This window comes from Pogona vitticeps, chromosome 2 (assembly GCF_051106095.1).
Source record: "Pogona vitticeps strain Pit_001003342236 chromosome 2, PviZW2.1, whole genome shotgun sequence".
Lineage (NCBI taxonomy): Eukaryota > Metazoa > Chordata > Lepidosauria > Squamata > Agamidae > Pogona > Pogona vitticeps.
Genome location: NC_135784.1, coordinates 57,883,166 through 57,903,592, shown reverse-complemented (window position 1 = coordinate 57,903,592; position 20,427 = coordinate 57,883,166). Strand labels below are relative to the sequence as shown.

The 20,427-nt window shown below is 46.8% G+C and overlaps 1 protein-coding gene across 4 annotated transcripts in view; it reads left to right on the top strand.

Annotated features, from left to right (window-relative positions):
• Positions 1-13,522: 13,522 nt before the first annotated feature.
• The window catches only part of FGD5 (FYVE, RhoGEF and PH domain containing 5), a 162,121-nt gene continuing 155,216 nt past the window's right edge, over positions 13,523-20,427 (top strand). For 3 of the 4 annotated variants that reach the window (XM_072989496.2, XM_072989497.2, XM_072989495.2), the window contains exon 1: positions 15,715-15,864. In XM_072989496.2, coding sequence (XP_072845597.2) covers positions 15,852-15,864 — 13 coding nt within the window. In that variant the 5' untranslated portion in view covers positions 15,715-15,851. Of the gene's footprint in view, positions 13,621-15,714; positions 15,865-20,427 lie in introns of those variants that run through there. The other variant, XM_020802797.3, reaches the window with a different exon arrangement.

The following is a 20,427-nucleotide window of genomic DNA, read 5'->3' as shown; positions in this document are numbered from 1 at the left end:
AGTATGGCTTAATAAGAAGCTGACAGCATATGCCAAGATCCAGGTCTATAGAGCCTGTGTCCTAAGTACACTCCTGTACTGCAGTGAGTCATGGACCCTTTGTGCACAGCAGGAGAGGAAGCTGAACACGTTCCATATGCGTTGTCTCCAACACATTTTTGGTATCACCTGGCAGGACAAAGTTCCTAATAGTGTAGTCCCAGAACCAGCTGGAATTTTTAGCATGTATACATTACTGGAACAGCAACATCTGCGTTGGCTTGGGCATGTCGTGAGAATGGTTGATGGTCAAATTCCAAAAGATATCCTGTATGAAGAATTAGTGCGGGTAAATTGCCCCAGCTCAACATCTAGGGTGAGGGTGTCGGAGACCACAGCTGCAATACAAGGTTATCTGCAAGGGGATCTGAAGGCCTTAGGAATGGACCTCAACATATGGGAAACATTGACATCTGAGCATTCAGCCTGGAGGCAGGTGGTGCATCATGGCCTCTCCCAATTTGAAGAGACCCTTTTCCAGCAGGCCGAGGCAAAGAGGCAGTCCCAAAACCAGCAAAATCAGGGAGCTGGACAGGGGACAGAGTGTTTTTGTCTTCAGTGTGGAAGGGATTGTCACTCTCGAACTGGCCTTCTCAGCCACACTAGACGCTGTTCCCAGTCCTCCATATAGAGCACATTACCATAGTCTCTTGAGACTGAAGGATGCCTAATCTGTGTGAGCTATAATTGCAAGCAACAGTGAGTGGTTTGGGTTTTCCTTTGGTTTTCACGATTAATTTCCTTTATGCTTTTAGGGGAAATCTTGACAGGAAACCCAGAGCCTGTCTCGAATAAGTGGGAATTGATAGGATTCTGGTAAGACTGACAACACGGATGTCATTGCTATTTACACACTGGCAAAAAAACCCCAGAGTAAATATACTACCCCTCCCTTCCTCCAAAAAACAGAAGAGGATGTAGACTTGCATAAACTGTACATCTGCTGGTTTATATATGAAGATGCAAATTTAGGAATAATGTGATAACAATTCATACAGGAATAGACTACATCTCACCATAACAGGAAAGGCTTGTGTCCTGAATGGGATCAGTGCTAGTATAGTTCCGATAATTCCCCCATCTAGGGTCACAATACAACTATATAATGGCAGCTACCGCAGGAAAAATAACAATAACATTTGACTTTTTGATACTGCATTTAGAGACAGAGCAACCTGTTAACTGTCCCTTCTTGGTTCAGAATCACTGGATTAAGAGCATGATGGAGTGCTGGCATTTCCATATACATGTCTTCCTCAAGATTATTGGATGGCTCAGGACACATTGCCGTCAATCTGCCAAATCACAACAACCAGTCATGAAATGATGTAATTTTCAGAATTTAGAAAATCACATCTTTGGACTACAACTCCCAGAATCATCTTGGCAGCTGGCTGGGGGAATTGTGGTTCAAAGAAGTAACTTTCCAAGACCTACTAATTTTAGACTAGGATTTGGCCGTCTAGATGTTGTTAGACTGCAGCTCCCAGTCTTCCTCAATGTTGGCTGTGTTGGCCTACGGCTGGAGGAAGCTAGACCCCCCCCCCCGACATCCAGAGAACCACACTCTGGTCATAAGAGGGTCATTAGACAGCTGTGTTGTATTATTTAAGTTGTGAAGTAGACAACTAATAATTCTCTCCCACACCACTTTGTAAACTTTACATTCTAAAGATGTCAAAGCAAAACAAGAGCAAAAGAAAGTGCTTGCCAGACACAATTTAAAAAGGAAAATAAATATATGTTCAATCTTTCATTTTAAACTCACGCAAATTATAGAACCACCATGTCGAAGTTATGCCAGATAAGAGAGGCCCACACTAGCCACTCAGCCACACTGCACATACTATCCTGGTGTGGGTAAGTTCCAGGAGGGCCAACTGTGCCGATGGCTGGGGAAAATGTCTTCCTGCCTGGTAACCTCCCCAACATTTCCAGTCAGTCTGACTTCTCAGTGTTCCAGGGAGTCATGAAAAGTCCACAAGGTTAAACACTTTTGACTCTTGTGTCAACCCGCAAAGTAGGAATACGCAAGGGTATTACCTCCTGGGGTTGGTGTAATACCCACAAAATACTCAGGCATCCAGTAGGTGCTTGAGGCAAGACCTGTCTTCAGTTCCAACAAGCCTCTTATTCTCGAAATAACTAAACAGTTGTAAAAGTGTGTATTTTATTAAGGGTGGTGGGAAAGATTCAAAAGAGTCATTTCCAAACAGTTTCAAAAGTTTCAGAAACAGTGAAAAAGCCACGGAGCAAATACGTTTTCAAGAAGGTTTAAGACAAGAACAATTTCAGAGCAGCTCCAACAGGAAAACCAGGAAGATGACCTGAACTTAAACTAATTCTAACAGAGAACTTCAGCGTAGTTCCAGAGCACATACAGACTACACGTTAGGCAGCCAATGAGCATAGTGGTCTCCTTAGAGCAGTGTCCAGGTGATCACACTAGAACTATACATGTTTTCAACAATTAGAAGAAAGCAACTGGCATCCAGCAAGGCAGGTCCCGGTAAGCCTGTCCCACTCATGGGCTGACCCTGGGCCCGCCTGCTGTTGCCCTCCACATTTGATTGCCTTGGAAACCATTTGAGGAAAGAGATAGACAGTGGGGTCTGTGACATCCTAGAGCTATTTACTGGGAATGTAGGAAAGAATGGGCAGTCCAGCCATAACTGGAGATATACATTTTGCCTTCCCCTGCTAGCTGTGAATTGATATTCTGTGTAATGATCAAGAATTGTAATATATAAAGATATCTACTTTACCGGTTCACAACCAAGAAAAAGACCTTACAGTACAGACTAAAAAATCCATAATGTACCACAGCCTCTTTTTTGCCACATAGAAAATCATTAGTGATTCTATGTATAATTCACCATGCTACCGTGGGAAACAATAATAAAATTATGTCGATGGAGTATTTTATGCAAAGCATGTTGCAGTCTTTCTTTTCTTCTCTTTTTTTGTTTTTTTAAACTTGTTATATTTTTGCAGCCTCTAGCTCTGGTTATGATAATCTCCGCTGTGTGGGATTTCTTGTCCCCAGTCTCACAGCAGCCAGGTTTCCTTTATTGGATGCCTTCTATGAAAACAAACCTGGGGATATGAAGAGACACATTACTATGGAACAACCTATAAAAAACCCCTCTGCTCAGAATGTGAACAAATTCCCTTTGCATGAATATGTGTGTGTATGGGGATAGTAATAAAACAGAATATGCCTCTTAAATTAATTAAAAAGCATGGACCAACCAAATCTCATAACCAGCCTAATGAAGTGCTTGAACATCAGCAGACAATCTCCATTTGGTAGCATTGCACAATACTAATAAATGAGTGAATAGATACCCAGTAAAAACAGCCTATGGAGCTGCTTAGGTTTTTACATTACTAGTTTTTTCAGCTTCCTCATGTTAAGATTTTAAAAATCTGTCAACTTTAATTACTTGCAAAATTCTGCTGGAGGAGATTTGCAAATGTGGCTGTTTCACAAAGTAAGGCAAATAGCACGTTTAGGAAGGCAATTTATGTAGTAAATAAATAATAAATGCATAAATAAATAAAATTTAAGTGGAAACAATAGTTCTGAGATGTGAAAAAGGGAAATCTTTCCTCCTTTGAGGCTGGGCCTCTAATCCAGTTCAAGAGGCCCTGCAGCTTCTCTCTCTCTCCCTTTTTCAATTTGCGTTTTTTAAAAGAGCATGGTAGGAAATCTGGTCACAGTTCGCTTGCATCTCACCTATTTTGGATTTCATACAGAAGATATTAAGGATCAGTATGATGGAGACCCCAAGACAGGGCTTCTAAGGAAGTACAGATATTCTGAAGAACACCACTGAAAGCTTTGGGGTTAGCTTCTTTTTCTACAGCTTTGCTTCAAGCTCCTGTCCAGATGCCATAATGCTTTTGAAACCAAGAGGACCACACCAATACATCTTATTGCCTGAGACGAAGTACCAGAGCTTCTATTCCATGTACAAAATCCAGTTGGATTGCTAGTCAGATTGTGCTTCAACTGCCTATGGCAAAGATTTGTGGGAATTCAAGTCCACCACACCAGTAGATAACAGGGCTCACTTTAGGGAGCACAGGCAAGCCAGCTTTCTCCTCCAGAGCTGTGTTGTTGCTTTCCAATATTTGCTGCTTGAAACAACCCCCTCGCTCTGCCTAATGGGGGGACCCACCCCAGCTTTCAAAAGCCATTTTGTGTTATAGTGCTAATTGTAAGGGGAGCTGCCACTCAAAGTAAAAACATCATGTGGGAGGCATTCAATGTGTATCCCTTGAATGTGTATCCCTTTGCTTCTAGCTAGCACGTTCAAAATGCACCAAGTATATAACTCAACTGTAGGAATGACATTCAGTAGTTTTCCCCCTCCAAAGCTTTTTCAAATGAGTAGAGATAGTCACAAAAACCTCAGATTGTAATTAGAGAGAGTATCCCTTCCTGGGATTTAGCTCTACTCCAGTGGGAGACAGATGGCAGCAACTTCCCATTTGATTTGGAATGGGGGAACAGACTACAGAAGGCTGTGAGAAAGAATGGCTGTGGAGGGATCCCCACCCATAGGAACAGCCATTGGTCCACAGTGGCCATGTCTTGATTGAGTTTTCCTGGTTATCTAGTCTGCATGTTAAGGAAAATATCATCAACATGTAAAATAGGTGCTGTGATCTATTTTATTGGGCCTACATTTGTTTGTAAAGAAAGAGCCATTAAAAATAAATAAATGAAGCTCATCAGACAAAAGGAACTATTGCCATATGGCAAGCTATTTGTTTCTTAATATAATTATATCTAGGACTTCAGGGGGATGAAGCTAGGGTATGTGGTTATAATATGCTGCCATGCCACCTCTAAGATATGATGACCATATGAATTAATGACAACCCCCCTATGAAAAAAGGTGTTATCACTAACAGCCCTGATCAGATCTTGCAAACTCAAGACTGCTGCTTCATTTATTTCATATTTGTTCTTCCTCTTTTCCTACTGCCCTCAACTTTTGTCAGCATTATTGTCTCTTCCAGTAAGTCTTGTTTTGTCATGAGATCTCCACACTATAGCAGCCCCCACAGAGCCATTTTACCTTCTAGTGAGAATTCAGGCTTGATTTGAACTTAAACTCATTTATTTCTCTTTCCAGCTATCCCTGATATCTATAACACTCTCCTCCGACACTATATTTCAAATGAGTCTGTTTTAGGTAGCCTCTGAATGTTTCTGAATAGATAAAAATACATCAATGTGAAGGATATTTATTGCGACCCATGCAACACTTTCAAGGACCTGTTTCAAAGTTTCATCTCAGTCTCTTCCTCATGTGTTTACCAACATGGTCTTCCATGAAACCTTCCACAGCTCCTGTCTGACCACTGCCATCATACCACTATACCTAGGTGGGTGCCCTACAACTAGAAAAGCCTCCATTCATCTCCTTTACTTTTTCTCAGCAACACAAAAGGCCTTCTACAAAGTGTGCAAAAGTATTCTACAGCTCATGTACATTTGAAGAATTCAGCTGGAAATGAATATCCCTCTCCCATTCATCACTGCAATGCAGGGAGCCCAGGATATACTGAAAACACCTCTGAATCATGTTTAGGTGTGCATGTCAGAATGTTGTGACACGTGATTGAAAGTAGAAAAATGCAATTTGAACAGTCACATTCTAGCACTTAAGAATCTGCATTCAAATCAATAGAATTTTTTTTAAAAATGTGTCATGTTATATCGCATCAGACAATTGCATTAGGAAGACCCTAAAAACACAACAACCTCCTACTAGCTCTACAGAGGACCACCAGGAAAAACTATAATTCATAAACAGGCTTGTGTGGTTTCTGCATCTACATTTTAAAGACATAACATATGGAATTCAATTATCTTTGACCCATCTAAACAGTTTTATTTTCCTCTCTTCTTCATCACTGCTTTCCTTTTGCTTTTACACCAATGTGTTTTCCACAAAAAGCCCTTAATAAGGATTATAATGAAACAAGAGTAATGAATACTTTTATGTGATGCCCCTTTTTTTTCCTCTGTGCTATAAAAGGGATGAAAACAAGGATCTTTGTTCCATTTTTTAGAATGAAATAAACATGAAATACTGCAGAAAGAAACAAGGCTCCCGTACATTTTCACCTTGCTGATGCAATCTTGTTTATTACCGATTCTTATCATCTAGCCCATAATCCACCAAACACAAATAATCTCCAGGCACATAAAATATTTACAGGATTTCTTTGAACCTCTAACAGTTCTCCATAAACTCTGTTGTTGTTAGAGATTGCTATCAAAGATTTTTTTTTTGTTCTCCAAATCCTACTTCTGAATATTCAGCAGCTCAGTAGAAGCATATAAGATCCAGGTTGCTGTTGAATGAAACCTCTTGGGGATTGAAAATAAAACAACCAACATTATAATGCCATTGTACAAAATGCTGGTAAGGCCACACCTGGAGTATTGCATACAGTTCTGGCCGCTGCACCTCAAAAAATACATAGTGGAACTGGAAAAGGTGCAGAAGAGAGTGACTAAAATGATGACTGGGCTGGGGCACCTTCCTTATGAGGAAAGGCTACAGCATTTAGGGCTCTTTAGTTTAGAAAAAAGGCACCTAAGGGGGGGACATGACTGAGACATACTGTATAGAATTATGCAGGGGATAGATAAAATGGATAGAGGGAAACTATTTTCCCTCTCATGCAATACCAGAACCAGGGGACATCCACTCCAATAGAGTGTGGGAAGAGTTAGAACAGACAAAAGAAAATATTTCTTTACCCAGTGTGTTGTGAGTCTGTGGAACTCCTTGGCACAGGATGTGGTGATGGCATCTGGCCTAGATGCCTTTAAAAGAGGATTGGACTGATTCCTGGAGGAAAAGTCCATCACAGGTTACAAGCCATGATGGGGAGGTACAATCTCCAGGGTTAAAAGGAAGGTACTGTACCTCAAAATGCCAGATGCAGGGGAGTGGTCTCAGGAGACAGCTATGTAGTTGTCTCATGTGCTCCCAGAAGCATCTGGTGGGGCCACTGTGAGATACAGGAAGCTGGACTAGACAGGCCCTTGGCCTGATCCAGCAGGATTCTTCTTACGTTCTTATGTTCTTTGTGGGCTATTTGATGCATCTTGCAGTGCTGTTGTTTATTGTAGAATAATGGCTCACAATCTGAGTATATGGAATCAGGCCCTCAGTTGATCCAATCTTTATGAAACAGATCAAATACCTTCTTGTCTCAAGAATGCCTTCCTGAACCCAGCACATTCCTCATGCATTGGATTATATTGTCTGTTATCCTTTGCCATTGGAGACATTGAGAGTTGTAGTCCAACACATCTGAAGGTATCCAGATTGGGCAAGGCTGTTTCACACTGCAGTTCTGAAATATTGATGAGAAGAGTAATCTGTCTCCTCAGGTGGCTCCATTCTGCTGTCTTATAATTTCATTATATGGCTGCCAGTGAACTGAGGAAGACCATTATGAGGAAGACCTCCTTGGGAATGTTTACATGCAGGTCTGGGATAAGGTTATGCTTGCCTTGATGCATTAAATGCCTAAGGTTCTCTCCCCATTCCTCTCTTCTAGACACTCGTTCCCATATCTTGGTATGTACAATATGCTGCAAAGGTGGCATTGGGGACAAGGGGAGTGACCCCCAAATCCCTCTCCTCTGGTCATAAGTGGCCAGTGGTGTGTTGGCCTGAGTGGCCCTTGTGGAGCATGGCTCAATATTGCTGAGGATAGGATTGAGAAATTCCGTCCTGTCATCTCAAAAGGAAACATCTACATAATTTCCTTCAGGAAGACAGTCCCTGCGGAGATGTTTTGCTTAACATTCACAGAACCTTGATATTGCGTTGAATTTTGGGACACTTTTACACCTCCACTTTTGAAGGGCGTTCTTAAAAACACAGAACTCAAACAGAATTGTGTGTGGGTAGAATCAACCTAGCAGCTATCTGAGGGATAACACTGGTTTGACTCATCCAGTGGGATGATCCTGATCTTCTCACGACCACACTCCTACTTTCTGTGAGTTTGCAGGATGAGGAAACACCAGGAAAGTGGCAACCTTGCCATGCCCTAAGAATGAAAATTAGGACTAAAATTTCCCTTTTAAAAGCACTTCCTATTTATTCCCCACTCCTCCAAGGCCTTCGAAAATTCTGAGTTTACATTTTTAAAGTTACTTCTTGCTGTTATACTTCCACTGTTCAAAAAAAGTGTTTAGTTATAGTTACAGTTTTAAAAGGTAACCCTTTGCTTTCACATTGTAACCAAGTGTAACCAAAATATTAGTTCTAGTTACTGTACATTTTTAAAAATCTGAATGCCACAAGCCTCTGACCTGTGTTACAAGACGCCCTCTCCTCCTCTCCACTTCAGCACCCCATAACATGGCATTAGGCAGCAGTACGAGGCATAGCACTGATCGTGTGATATATTCATACAGGGGCTCCATACCCATAACTATAAGAAGAACTATCGAAGGACTACATTGCAAAAAGAGGAACATTATCACTAGTTAAAGAACAATTATACTGCAACTGAATTATATCTTTGTTATGAGGAAAATGAATGTGTGGCTGAAATCCTGTTGCGAACTGCTGGATTTACGTATCTGGCTGTGGAGCCAGAGGTTGGGAGTTAAGGGGATGGACTCCGTGATCCATAGAGTTCCTCCCAAGTGTGCAGTTCTAATATGATTGCTTAGTGCAGTAAGTCACACTAGAGAAAGCCTATTGAATTAGTTGGGATTTAGCGAGTCAACTCTTCCATAAGTTCCATGGATTCAAATAGGCCTCCGCTAACTGTGACTTACTATGCAAAAGTAAGAGGCTGACAACATTTAGCTCGTTGCTTGATCTACTGCCGGGATGCTCCTAAAATGACCTTCAGACAGTGTCTTTGCTGGGGTGATCCTGTCCAGCCGCAGAGAGGTAACATCCATACCTTTCTGAACCCCCCCCCCTTTTGGGCTCAGGTAGGATCACCTTCTTTTGGTCCATTTCCAGCACATCTGATCATTGGGAACGAATCAAAAGGCTTCCTTTTTTATTTGGCAACATGGCGGAGTGGCTTAATAAAGCCACTTCTGGGTTTTGGTTAATTAAACAGTTCCTCTGTTCCTCTGTGAAAAGGCAGGAGGAAGTGACATGTTTTTTAGCCTCCATTAGATCAATGAAAAGGCACTGGATCCGTTATCTTTTTTAAAAAAATCTTTTATTTACCTTATCTTAAAGGGATGATTGAGAAACTGCCAGCAGCCAAATTTACTGCTGTGGCAGTTCCTTGACCAGCCCTTTAAGAAAAGGGGAAGAAATGTATTTGTGTATTAAGTATGTATATTAGGTTGTGGCAGGTTCTCAAATGGACCTTTAAGATAAGTGTATTACCTAATCTTAAAGATGACTCATAATATGCAAACCTAATACACATACCCCTTTTTAAAAAGGAGACCAAATAGGATCGCTTGAGATCTGTATGCCGTCTGGATGTGAGGATCAAACCAATTGGCATACCGGATCTCCTAATTTTAATAACTGCGTGCTGTCAAGTCACACAAATTGTCACCCTTTTGGGTTTTTCTACTTGCAGAGTACTCAGAAGTGGTTCACCATTCATCCCCTTCTTCTGGAGGCATCCTGGGACTGGGCAGCTTGGCCAATGCCACACAGGCTGGGATGTACAATGCGGAATTGGACTCTTGATTCCTGGCTCTGTAGCCAATTACCTGACTTCCTGAGCTATCCAGCTAGCAACCCTATTTAACCCACTCCAACCCAGTGATAGAGACAAGCCTGAAGTCACAATTAGAGTAGGCCCATATGAATCAATAGAACTCATGGAGGAGCTGACTCACCAAAGCCCTGCTGATTCAGTGGACCTATTCTAGCATGACTTGTTACACTAAGCAACAAGATTTCAGCCAATCACAAATAATTTCCTATTTGTAACAGGTTACTTCCGAGCTTTGCCCTCCTGGGACTGACAAAGCTCAATTTTATTGCAGAAACCTCTAAATTATTCATTGAACCTTGTAACAGTCTTTTGTTGCAGCCAGTTTTACTTCCTGTTCTAATAATCACATGGAGGAGGCTTCTTTTCACCCTCCCCAGGGCAGTTAATGATAGGACCTATTGGAAGTCATTAATTCATAGGGCAAGCCATAAGTCAGAAATGACATGATGGAACATAACTACAACTTTTTACAGCCACCAAGGTGGTCTCCTCTTCCTCTGTTGAGCCATGTTTTCATTTTGTGGATAATTCATTCAGTCCAAAGGCACCCAAGGTGACATACAAACTTTAAAGCCACAAATACATTTATTTAATTTTAAAAACCTAACAGACAATACTACTTTTTTAAAACGGTATTTATTCGGGTTAGAAACTGTCATCTCATCATTTTGGGTTCTTGATCCAGCCATTCTGAAATCTGTAATTTCTAATGAATCCTCTTGTGCTTTCTTGCTTTGTCAATGTTTCTATCTTTTTGTGTTCATTTTTTTCTTCATTTCTCCAAATAAATTAAATGGATGTTGCAGCAATAAGTTACATCCATAGTCTTTAAATTATGGAGCCCGTGATGCAGAATGTTTTAAAGAAAAATACAAATACAGAAGAATATTTAGGCTGTTACTCAGCTAAGCCTCTGGTACAATTGAAGAGTGGCAATATAAACGGAACTGGCCAAACTTTGAATAGGATGACAGGAAATCTGTCACTTGGGGCAGGGAAAATGGAAAACAGCCTCCAACAAACACATGAAAAGATTGAAAGAGAGAGTTTCAGTTGTAAAATGATGCAGGTGCAGGAGTCAGGGAAATAGTGTAGAACTTATCATTAACTGCCCTGGAAAAGGTATTCAGGGGGTTCCTGTTAGGATTCCTCCAGCATCCACATTCCATTCACTGATCAAAATAACAATGAATGTGCTAACAAAAGCACAGGCTTCAGGAAGACATGTGGACTACGCCCAGCAAATGAGAAAGAAATGTGCATTTGTTGCCTGTAACTGCATGGAAAGGCCCCCTATACCAAATCTGGCAGGGTTGGCAAGCTGGACCTGAGGAGCTGTCTGTCAAGAGGAAAGCCCCTCCCCCCCCTACAGAATGACAGAGCAGAGGGGGGCAAGGAGAAAGACTGAGAGAGACAGAGCACCCTCCCTAACAGCTGGGACTTGTCACTTGAGAGGCATCTCTGGCTTGAGAAGGAAGAGTGGATCCCAACTAAATGAAGTCCTCGTTGCATACATACATATTCAGATGCCCTTGTTCCACCCTTAAAGTGTCCTCAGGGTAGAGTTAGTGTAGCTAGTGACTGTAGCAATTTATTTTTCCTAGTCTCTTGATTACATGCACACCTTACTGATGCATACATATAGCAACACGTACATAATTATTTGTTTATTTGTTGCAAAGTTAATGCCATTCTTTGTGTTGATCTGCAATCCCTCATTTTTGACGTAAGAGGAGAAAAGCTACACTTTCAATATTCAGCAAATCCAGTGACATGTTTTTACGGCTTTCCTGCTGACCTCACAACAACCGACCGTCATAAAGATCAAAGATGCTCCTGCATCTTTCAGGGAAAGATAGCAAACAGGAAGTGGTGGCATTGACACTCGCTGAGTAGACTTGGGTGTAATTTCTGATATATTAATCCTGGAGAGCTTGCTAAATCATAATGTGTTGATACGCTGTACAAACCACATCCCCGTGAGTAGTTCCCAGACCATGGGGTGGGCAATTTGGGGGCCTGGGGTGGTTGGCGCCACTCCCAGCAATTCACTAAAGACTGCACTGTCGCCAAGGCTGTTTGGCACACAAGAGCCACAGTGGTGGAGTGGGCAGAGTGTCAGATTAGAACTCAGCAGACTAGAGTTCAAATCCCTGCTCAGCCCTAGAAGCTGGTGTGTGTGGGGAGTGGTGGTGGTGGCTAGCAATGGTAAATTACTCCTTGAGTATCTCATACACCTCAATAACCTTACCTGGGCTGCTGTAAGTCAAAAGTTAATGGACGGCACAAAGTTGCTAATGCCACTGCCCAGATTTGGTAGCTTTTGAGGTTCCCGCCACTGAAAGGTGGTGATACTGTGCTCTGGCACAACTCTGTGATGTGCTAGAACACCCTCATCTGCACTACAGAAGAGACAGAGCAGCTTCTTCCTTTATGAGAGTCTGTCTGAGTGTTTTTGTGCCTTCCTCCAGCTGTCAGCAACATAGCTATCTTGGTGACAACATGCAAGAGAGGCTGCAGAATTGGGGGGAAGCTCCTAGTCCACAGATTCAGCTTTGCTTGCCTTGCTTAGACCTAGATTTTTGTTGTTGTTGTTAAAAAAAGTTCCTGGTGATTTTCCAACCACTCAAGCAAGTTATTTCAAAAGACCATAAGGGAATGTTTGGGCTATTTGTGTAAATTGAGCTAGAAAATCATGCACACAGAAGGAATTTAATAACCCCCAGAAGTCCCAGCAAATAATACTACTGGGTACTAAGTGTGCCTCTGTAAGGTGTTTCTTACCATCTTTTCCTGTTTTCAAAATCATTTCCACCTTCAGCTGCAGACAACTTTAACTATTTCAGAGGTCTCTCCTTCAGTTCCACATGTTTTCTCCCCCACTGGCAGTCCTTCCCTTCAACTGCGTTATCTGCCTCCCTTCTTTAGGATGGCTACCTTATTTATCCTCACAGTCCCATCTCCCTGTTTAAGAATGAGAACTGATACTGAACTTAGACATTTCCTAAAGCGAGCAGAGCCAGCCTGTGTGGCCTTGGGCAAGCTGCACAAACCCAGGGTGCCCCTAAAACCAGGGAACGGGAAACTGTTCCTGAGTATACCTGCAAATCTCGGGGGAAAGGTCGCAATAAGTCAGAATTGGCTTGATGATGATGATTAAAGCGATCCAACTGAGCCACGTGGTCTAAGCTCAGGAGGGAACTTCATACTGTACTCTGTTGGGAAATGGGGAGGCTTTGGAGAGCCATTGGGGGGGGGGGCAAGCTGGCCCCGCTACGTTTTGTTCATTCTGCTGAGTCGGAGCCCTGGACTTCGGCCTCCAAGCTGCCGCTGGAGATCGACTGAGGTGCATCCGATGGAGTGGATCCACGGAAACGTTCACACATTAGGGTGCAATCCTAGACCTGTCTCCTCAGAGGTAAGTCCCGCTGAGTTCAGTGGGCAAGCGGCCGCCTGGAATCCTAGCCGGCGTTCCGTTCCTCCGCGGTGGCGAGATCGCGTGTTCTCCGGTGCACGTGGGAACACAGGTTAAAAAACGGCAAGCCTAGGAACACCGTTCAGCGGGACAGTCGGGCGTTAATACCCCTCCGTGAGGCTGGATGAGGAGCGGAGGAGGAAATTAGCTCATCCTCCCCGAGCGCGGGCAGCGCAGGATTGCGCGAAAGGAGGAGAGGGGGGCGAAAGGGGGATCGCCCCCACGTGCGCTTTAAAACCCTTCGCTCCCTCCTCCCGGGCTGAGGATCGATCGGATGAACGGACGCGTCGGGTGCTCGCCGAAGGAGACGCTGGGCTGGCTTCTGCCGCTGGGCTAGAGATTGTCTTCTTCAGGTAAAAAAGCAAACCCACCCCCGCGATCCTAAAGGCGGCGGGCTAGCCGGACAGAGGCTGAGCCGGAGGTGGCGGGGCTGTCGCTCCTCCCGAGGAAGCCGCCGCCTTCCCCAGGGACCGTCTCGCTCAGGTTTCCCCGCCGCCTTCTCGCGTAGACGGCCACCCCCGGCTGATGGCCCGCGAACAATCGGGCCCCCACCCAATCCTTCCCCGCTCCGCTCTGGCTTTCACACTCCGGATAAACTCCACTTCCCGTGGAAGCCGCCGGCGCGCTTCAGGGCGGCGATTCTAGTCACGCCTACCGGGGAGTAAAAACTTTTCTGGAGTGGGATCCGAACTTGGGCATCGTCCTCATCCTTCCTCAAAGCAGACCCATGGAAATCAATGGGGCTCAAAAGTGGGCGTAAATCCCATGGATTCCTATGAGTCTACGTCGGGATGCAACCCGCTGGAATCAAAGAGGACTGCTGGCGGAAGGGGGGGGGGGGGACTCAGTAAATCTAGGATCCGGCGGCCGGAGGTTCTAGAGGCGTTCCTGCGGCGTCCTTCATCCGCAAAAGCAGCACTGCGTTCACACGAGCGATCTAGCTTTGGATCGGGAAGTAACCGAAGTGATTCGAAATAAATGCGTCCCATTTAGAAAAAGTAAGCCATCCGAAGGGGACAGCTTAGCTCGCTTCGGGACCACTCTTGATTCTTGGTCCCGACCCGAAGCGATCTAATTGAGTGAACGGAGAGCGGAGCTTTAGGATCGCAGGCGTAACGGCCTCAAGGATCGGGACGCGGTTCTGTTCCACCTCTGCCCGTGAATCCCAGCGCCTTGTTTGGCGACTCAGCATCCTGTCAAAGAGCGAGAGGAACAGCAGGCTCAATCCCTCCTCTGCCGCCCCCGCGGTGGTGGGCTAAGCTGGTCAGAAAATGTGCAAGAGAGAGAGAGAGAGAGAGAGAGAGAGAGAGAGAGACTGACTTCCACTCCGCTCGAATACATGCGAATAGAACGAATAGGACGTGTGAATGTGTGTTTAAAGGCACTCACCCCGCAATCACGCCGCCGCTCGGACCACGGGGCGCCTGTCTCCTCATTCCCTCTGGTTCCCTCCCCATTTTGCCTCCTTGCAGTGGGTAGCTTGCTATGCCAAGCAGCAGCTACTGACTACGACAGACACCAGTCGCTTGACTGTCGGGAGTGGGCAGTTTGGACTGCTGTCGGCGCTTAATATTCACGTCTATGTCCCCTTTCCCCCGCTCTTCCCCCAATTCTTTTTGCGGATGAGCGCGCGCGCGCATTTAGGCTTGTCTTTCGAACCTTGTGTCCATGAGTTCCGCTGGCCTGCCTGAGGGAGGGAGGGAGGGGGAGTGCGCGCGGGGAGTCAAGCCCGTGCTCCCTCGACGCCTGCTCCCTGCCTGCTCAAGCGGAGGGTTCTGGCTGGGTGCTGGGCTCCCCCTTCTCCACGGGTGGGTTGCTAAACCCGAGGAAGAACGCGCGGAGACGGCAGAAGGCGGAAGAAAGCCGCGGTCTCTTTAAATCCCGGCTCGTCGGGGGCCTCCCAGCCCTCGGCCCCCCACCCCCTCCCCGCTTTGGCGGCTGCTTTTCAATCCCTGCGTGAGCAAAAGGGCTTCCTCTGCAGCGAAGGAAGGGAAATGCCTGCCCACTGGAGGCGGAGGAGGGGGGAGGCGGAGGAGGAGGAGGAGGAGGTGAGCAGCCGCCGCCGCACCAGCAGCAGGAGCGGCACCAGCGGCGGCGGCGGCAGTAGCCCCGGGCAGCGGCGCCGGGCGATGATGGGCCACTAGCGACCTCCCCGTTGCAACCGGCCGGGAGCGCAGGGCGATGGGGCAAGGCGAGGAGGGCGCCGCGCGGCCCTGACAGCCCGCCCGCTCCCCCTGGCCAGCCTGCCTCTCTGCCCCCCCCCCACCGTTTGGCCCGGGGTTCCCCCGATCGATCGAAGACGCTCCGGACACTTTTGGGGAAGACGCGCCCCGGGCTGCCTCCGCCTCGGGCTGCCCGCCACTCCGGGTCCTCGTCGTCCTGCCGCCCCCCCCCGCCCGCCCGCCCGCCGCACTCGCCGCAAGCCTGCTTTCCAGACCCTTCCATGTTCCGACCCGAACTTTAGCAAGCCCGGGGGGCTCCGTCGGAGCGAGGGGGAGGGCTCGCCCCCCCCCAGACCCAGGCGGTCGGGAACATGGTTTGAAGCCGGGAAAGGCGAGGCGCCGAGAGGGAGGATCGCCGGAAAATGAGCCACGCAGGTAAGGGGGCGCCCCTCGGAGCCGAGGGGGCTGCAGGGGGGCGGAGAGAAGAGGAGGGGAGGGAAGGGGCTGCGTCTCTCTCTCTCTCTCTCTCTCTCTCTCTGTGTGTGTGTGTGTGTGTGTGTGTGAGAGAGAGAGAGAGAGAGAGAGATGAGGGGGGGCTAAGCAACGGCTGCACGCCAAACCGGCCCCCTCCTGTGCTTGCCCGTGGTGGCCCCTTCGAGGCGGCGCCGGGGACTTGGCGAGGGTCTCCGGCGTCCGTGTGTGACGCTCCGCCCTCGCCCCAGCCCTGGACGCCCGGCTGGGAAAGAGCCGCGACCCGAGCCGGGGGGGGGGGGGGAAACTCCCTTCCTTGAGCGCCGACGGGGATCGTGGTTGGGGCGCGCCTGCCGGAGACTCCCCGCCGCCCGAGGGGCGCTTCCGTGCCCCGTTTCCGAAGGCGGAGTGTTCGCTTGTCGCTTTCCCGTCCGACCGTCCATCTCCCCCCCTCCCTCCCCTTAATTAAAGGAAGAACGTGGAGATCGGCCGAAGAGCAAGGGATGCACGCGCTCCGCTCTGCCTGCACGTGGGCACGGTCCCTTGGCTCGCCGGTGTCCCGGACAGCCCCGGTTAGGGAAGCCGGCCAGCCTCTGAGCCCTCCGGCGGGCCAAGGGGCACCGTCCGCTCGGGGCGTGGGGGGGGTTGAAGCTGTACAGAGCCCAGAAGTGGGTCCTCTAGAAAGAGTTCCCCGGGCCGATCTCGCGGGGCAGGGCGGATAAAGGGGGAGAGGGACCGTCCTAGGAAGCTGACCCGGGCAGGGCGCGGCCCGCTCTGATGCCCTCCGGGACGCTCCGCGCCGGCTTGCCTTCCTTCCTTCCCTCGGGCGGTCCTTCTCTCCTCTCCCTCCTCCCCCTTCTCTGTGAACGGTTCTCTCCCCGGCTGGCACAGCAGCGCTGCCCGCCCGAAGAAAAGCCAGCCTTTGCCCATCTCGGACACTGGGCTGTTTTGTGCTCTCCAGCCCCTTCTCGCAGTCCTTTATTATGCGATTTGCTTTGTGAACACATTCAGCCGCCGAGGTTAATTGGAGAGCCATCTCTCTCTGTGTGTGTGTGTGGGGAGATGGGGGGAGTCCCTTCGGGTTCCTTTCGCCTTGGGTGGCAAAGAGCTGGCCCTGAGCAGGGGAAGTCAGGTCAAGCGCCTGGGAATTCTCTTACAGCCGGTGCCAACCGCCAGGATTCAGAGAGTCACCCTTTGCTCCCTTTCTTGTTTCTAACCTCCTTAACTCATCGGTGAGTTCCCGACATCACACAAGGGCCCCCTTTTCCAGCAGGGGGCAACAGCACTGTGAGGACTACACTTTTTCTTTTCCTTCCCGCAAAATGCACCCTTGTGTAGCATCCAGAAAACAGGCTGATAATGCATCCGTTGGCTGCTGGTGACTACTGCAGCCTGTAGGGTGGGAGACCCAGCACACTGCGGGCAAGATAACAAGCAGAGCCAGAGGCAAAAGGGGGATATTCATATGCAGACACACACTACGGGGATCATATGCTCTTTTGCACTGCCCCTGTTATTCTGCAAAGTCTTTTGGAGTACCTTGGTCCTGAGTGGGCAATTGAGACCCATTAGGTTTGCAAAAGACCCTGCTCCTGGGAGAGAAATAAATGGCTAGGACTGGCTTTCATAGGTGGTCCATGAAGTTGCCTATGTTTTACAATTCTGTTGGAATTGCAGCCACATGCTTATACTGTCATTATTAAGCATGTGCGTTTCAAGATTTGCCACTCACTGTCGGGCAAGGGTAAGGATTCTGCCTCTACAGATCGATGCTGTGGGCTTCCCCATGGCAGTGTTCATAAAAGTGAGTGATGAAGTTGTGGTAGCTATTTCAATCATCTCAGTAAAAGCCGGACCAAAATGATAGTTCTATGATTCTGAGTAATGATGTTTATCCTTTAGGGCAGAAGTAGAGAAGCCTTTCTGGAAGGCAGTGTCCTCCAGAATTTCATAACCTTTGTCACAATGAGGGAGTGATCCCTAAGGTGAGATGCTGCAAAGGAAGCTGTCTGCACCGGGGGGGGGGGGGAACCTGCGTGCAAACTATTACAAAGCCCAGACACATAGGAACCAAGCTGACACTGAGTGATGGCCATGGTGGCTGGGGGATACTGGGAGCTGCAATTCCAAAAGTAACTATCTCAAGGTTGGTCAGGATCTGATTGGAATTACTCCGACAGATGACACCAGGAACTCACGATGACACCAGAAACCTTGTGATAGAACACTGTGCTGACTTATTTGATGGCAGGATTGGTCTGGGGTCTGGCAGTGCTCACTTAGGGCAACCAGGCCCTAACAGTTGCCCACCCTGATTTTATGCAGTCACTGAACAGTCCTGGGAGGAGGCAACTCCAGAACCAAAAAGCAGGAGAAATGCTGGCTGAGATACTTTATCACATCGTCAGACACTTCCTCTTCAAACTCATTTCCTCTCTTCATCCCAGCCAGCTAATCATAGCACAGGGGCTTTCTCAGGATAAGTAAACCAGGTTCCACTCCACATTTTATTGTATTTGTTTCTGTAACATTCTCAAGGGCAAAATTTTGCTTAAATTCTCCATAATACTCGGGAAGGAAGCCTAGAGGAATAACAGAATGCAGCCAAATTTTGTTTGTGTGTTTGTTTCATTTTTATGCCACTTTTCTCCCAGTGAAGGGATTTCCTGTTTGTTTAACAAATAGTTAAAACAAATAGGAAGTCAAAAACAAAATTAATTGAACCATTAAAAACAATTAAACATATTAATATCAAAATATTCATCCATAAAACAACTTTAAAATGTTTAAAAGATATTGGAAACGATGTAAAAAAGCAGCAACCGTAGGGCATCAAACTTACGTTAAAATTAATGTTGAAAGTGTGTCTGAGAAGAAAGGTTTTCATTTGTCAAAAGATCAACAAAGAGGGGTCAGCCTAGGTTCATGAGGGAGAGCATTCCATAACCTAGGAGTAGCCACCAAGAAGGCCCTCTTCCAGGTCCCCATGTAATGTAATTGTAAGTTTGAGGGCTTTTCCAGATGATCTTCATACCTGAGGAGGTATAGTTGGTCAGATAATCTGGACTAAAGCTGCAAAGGGCTTTATAGGTAATGATTGGCACTTAGAATTGGTTTTGGAAATGGTGTGTGAAGCTGCTATTAACAGGGAAGCTACGTGTTCCTTCTAACCAGCCCTGGTCAACAGTCTGGTTACAGCATTTTGCACCAGCTGAAATTTCTGAATAGTTCCCAAAGGCAGCCCCACGTCGAGGGTGTTAGAGTAATCGAATCTAAGGCATGTGTCAGAAATCTAAGCCCAATCAGAAATCTCAAAGAACGGGTGTGGTTGGCACACTTTTAATTGTACAAACGCACTTCTGGCCATGACTGGGACCAGGGCATCCTGGTATAAGGATGGGTTCAGGAGTACCAGGTTTCAGGGAAGTATAAATCCATGTTCCTTTATCAGCCTTTCGTTTGACTGGAAACACCTCTGTCCTGCCTGGATTAAGTTTCAATGAGTTTGCCCTTGTCCCATCTATTACTGTTGCCAGACATTTTACCTTAGAGTAGATGATGTTACACAATCACTGTCTCAAGTAAAGTTGCCGTACCCATACACTTCTGAAGACCTCTCAGTCCACAGCCTCTTTGCAGTTAAGTGCTGCCTGAAGAAAAGCACCATGTTGGGCAGACAAAGAAGAGTGTGGTACCCTCCACCACTTCTTGCCAGGCATAAACCCTTCTTCGCAGTGGTTGCCAAAGTCCTCAGAAATCCCCTGTCCTCGGACTAAATGGGCTCTCCCTCAGGCCAATATTTGGAGAGTTTATGGAGGGATCCACTGACTGATTAACTGAGGGTTGACAGGATGTGATGTGGGAGATGGGGTGATCTGTGAACAGTCTCTCCCTCTCTCTTTTTCCTCTGTCTCTTCAAGTGCAAAAAACAACTATGGAGTAGAGCAATTTGGATCAGAAAAAAGGTGCTGGGTTGTTGTTGTTGTTTAGTTGTTAAGTTGTGTCTGACTCTTCGTGCTGGTAGCTTCGATGACTGTCCAACCATCTTATCCTCCGTCGTCCCCTTCTCCTCTTGCCTTCACTCTTTCTCACCATCAGGGTCTTTTCCAGGGAGGCTTCTCTTCTCATGAGATGGCCAAAGTATTGGAGCCTCAGCTTCAGGATCTGTCCTTCCAGTGAGCACTCAGGGTTGATTTCCTTTAGAACTGATAGGTTTGTTCTCCTTGCAGTCCAGGGGACTCTCAAGATCCTCCTCCAACACCACAATTCAAAGGCATCAATTCTTTGACAGTTAGCCTTCTTTATGGTCCAGCTCTCACTTCCATACATCACTACAGGAAAAATCATAGCTTTGACTGAGTGGATCTTTGTCAGCAAGGTGAGGTCTCTGCTTTTTAAGATGCTGTCTAGGTTTGTCATCGCTTTCCTCCCAAGAAGCAGGCGTCTTTTAATTTTGTGGCTGCTGTCTCCATCTGCAGTGATCATGGAGTCCAAGAAAGTCAAATCTGTCACTACCTCCATATCTTC